Genomic DNA, 3,310 nt, shown 5'->3' with positions numbered 1-3,310 from the left:
CACGGTCATCCGAGGGAAAACTCTATGTTTTTCCCTCGGATGGTCGTGGCCCCGCCCCAGCGTGCCCGGGTCACTTCCGGGTGACGTGGATGTGCGGCGCGCGCGCAAAGCGCAGGCGATCCAACCACCATCCAGGAGTCCCCCGCTGCGACTCAATTCACACTTGGCAACCCTACTACAGCTACAGCCCAGGTAAGAGAGAGAAGAAAAGAAGTCCTAGATAAGATGAAACAGAAGGCAAGCAAGGGCCAAAGAGGCTCAACATCTAACCTAACCAATGAGAGGATTGGGGTCAACTGCTGAGTGTACCCGAGTGAGAGAATTCTCTTCACCAATCCTCCGTCTAAGCTGTGGAGTCTTGTGAGCAAAAATTCTACTTTGTGAGCGACTGGCATCAAAGTTGTGTGAGCGAGCCATTTGGCTCCTGCATCACTTAGTTTGCTCTGGAGCCCATCCTTCCTGAGATAAGACAAAAATGTGTGAGCAAGAGGCTGAAGGACTGTGAGCCAGCCCACACTAACTCAGCTTAGAGGGAATACTGCTCTTAACCCTTTCCCTCCCAGATCCTCTTGCACGAAGAATTACAATACCCCCAGCACCAGGTCCAGCTGTGATGCTCACCTGGAAAGGGAGCATCCGTTTCTCCCCAGTCTTCGGGCACTTCCTGTGGGTTATCACGCAGTTCTTGCTGATCCTCTCCGCCAGGGTCAGTGCATCGTTCTGGCTGAGTGGGCTCACAGCTTCGGGTTCGAGGTTACAAACCAGATGGTCCGGAAGGCTGGGGAAGGGGCAGAAGAGGAGACGTCTTAGTGCAAGGAGCCGCACTTTGGCCATAGCATTTGCTGAAAGCTGTGGTGCTCTCAGCTGCGGCTGTGCGTGTTGTTATGAATGCGAGCCACTCCAAACACCTGCTTGGAATACAGGATCCTCTTTAACCGTGACTCAGTGAGTGAAAAGTTTCTTTGAAAGTTGACCTTCAACTGACCATAATCTCTCCCCGCCTGTCCTACCTCACAGGGCTGTTGTGGGAATATAATGGGCGAGGCACACTGATCTCTATGGCGGTAGAGTTGGATAAAAAAAGGAGTAGATAGATGTGGGATGAACCATTCATTTAAGATGATCCAAACATAGTAAGGAAAGCAATCCCAAATGCTTTCATTGACTTAAAATTATTTGGCAGAGAATTCGACACTTTAATGATGGTCTGGGCCTGGCTGGGGCGATGGCACGCGTGCCCACAGAGAGGGCGCTGAGGGCCACCTCTGGCACCCGTGCCATAGGTTCGCCACCACTGTGTTAGGGGGATCAACCCTTCAGCTCGGCAGCCGGCAGAGTCATGTGTGAGTGTTAACTGCTATCAAGTTGCCTCTGCCATGGCGACCCTATGAATTAATGTCCTCCGAAACATCCTATGCTTAACAGCCATTCTCAGGTCTTGCAAACAGAGGGCCCTGGCTTCCGTGGTTGAGTCCGTCCATCCCCCGTTGGGTCTTCCTTTCTTCCTGCTGCCTTCCACTTTTCCTAGCACCGTGGGGGTTTCCAGGATGTAAATTGCACCTCAGCGGTACGCTGGGCCACGTTCCTACAGGCCTTGGAGAGAGAGAGAGCCAGAGGTTTGAGAATAAAGCGGCCGATATTGTAATGCTGCAAAAGACAGGAGCTGCGGTGGCTCAAGTGGTTAAGACGCTGAACTGCAGGCTGTGGAAGGTCAGTCGTTCAGCAGTTCGAGACCTGGGTGCTGCATGACGGAGTGAGCTCCCGTCTCTGGTTCCAGCTCCTGCCAACCTAGCCGTTCGAAAGCAAGAAACTGCAAGTAGATAAATAGGTGCCACTTCGGTGGGAAGGTAACAGCGTTCCGTGCGCCTTGGTGTTTAGTCATGCCGGCCATATGGCCACGGAAATGTCTTCGGACAGCGCTGGCTCTTCAGCTTGGAAACGGAGACGAGCACCGCAACCCTAGAGTAGGACTCGACTGGCTTTCAAGCAAGGGAACCTTTACCTTTGTATTGTAATGCCCTCTGTAGAGATCTATGGCGCGGCCTCATTTGGAATACTCTTCACCGTTCCGGTCACCGTATCTCCAAAAGAGAGTTTAGTGTAGTGGTTAGGAGCACGGACTCTAATCTGGGAGGACCAGGTGTGATTCCCCACTCCACATGCAGCTGCTGGTGTGGCCTTGGGTCAGTCACAAGTTCTCTCAGAAAGGAGACTGTCAGCTACTCTGAGACTCCTTTGGGTAATGAAGGACGGGGTATAAATCCAATCTCTTCTTCTTCTTCTTCAAAAGGACATTGCAGAGCCGGACAAAGGGCAGAGGAGGGCGACCAAGAGGATGAGGGGGTTGGCGGCCCTTTCCCTAGGAGGGAAGGCTGAAGCGTCTGGGACTTTTCAGTTTAGAAAAGGGACAACTTGGGTGGGGGGGACGTGATAGAGGTTCATAAAATTACGCTCGGGGTAGAGAGAGTGGACAAAGATAACTGGAGAGTATCCAATGGAGCTGATGGGCAGTAGGTTCAGGACGAACAAAAGAAAATACCACTTTACACAGAGAGTGGTTGTAATGTGGAATTCGCTGCCAGGATGGGCTCTTTTTGTAGCAGGGACTCCTTTGCCTATTAGGCCACACACCCCTAATGTAGCCAATCCTCCAAGAGCTTACAGAGCTCTTCTTACAGGGGCTACTGTACAGGAGCTACTGTAAGCTCTTGGAGGATTGGCTACATTAGGGGTGTGTCGCTTAATATGCAAATGAGTACCTGCTACAAAAAGAGCCCACAGGAATAAATAGCTTTCAAAGGGGATGTTCGAATCCTGACCTGCATCAGCAGTGTTCCTGGTAAATCCCCACCAGGGCCCTCTACCCAAAAGTTAATTTGCCGCAAACCACAAAGACCCATGACCAATGCTCCCTCTAAGCTATGGAGTCTTGTGTGCAAAAATTCTCCTTTGTGAGCTAACGGCATTAAAGTTGCGAGCGAGCGATTGGGCTGCTGCAGAAGTTAGTTTGCTCCGGAGCCATCCTGCCTGAGCGGAGACAAAAAAAGGTGTGAGCCGGAGACTAAAAAAACTGTGAGCTGGCTCACACTCACTCAGCTTAGAGGGAACACTGGCCATGACCCATCAGCAAGTTTTGACATTCTCTTGGTCTCTGAGCCAGTGGGTGCCCTCCCCCCCGTTGCATGGCTAGAGGGTGGGGGGGTGGGGGTGAACCACCCATCAGGAAGCAGAACACTTTGGTCAGTTGGTGGATGCTGTTAAAACACGCAGAGGTCATTTCGGGGGGGATCGCGGGGGAACGCAGTTCCCC

General features: G+C 52.0%; 1 protein-coding gene across 1 annotated transcript in view; it reads right to left on the bottom strand.

Moving 5' to 3' along the window:
- LOC107113591 (mesothelin-like) overlaps positions 1 to 3,310 on the bottom strand; it is a gene marked incomplete at its 3' end in the record, with an annotated part of 47,023 nt that overhangs the window by 24,590 nt on the left and 19,123 nt on the right. The window contains exon 3 of the mRNA XM_015414940.1: positions 622 to 778. Coding sequence (XP_015270426.1) covers positions 622 to 778 — 157 coding nt within the window. The remainder of the gene's footprint in view (positions 1 to 621; positions 779 to 3,310) is intronic.

This window comes from Gekko japonicus, unplaced genomic scaffold (genome assembly GCF_001447785.1).
Source record: "Gekko japonicus isolate JY-2015 unplaced genomic scaffold, Gekko_japonicus_V1.1 scaffold3316, whole genome shotgun sequence".
Taxonomy (NCBI): Eukaryota; Metazoa; Chordata; class Lepidosauria; order Squamata; family Gekkonidae; genus Gekko; species Gekko japonicus.
This window is presented reverse-complemented; position numbering and strand designations above follow the sequence as displayed.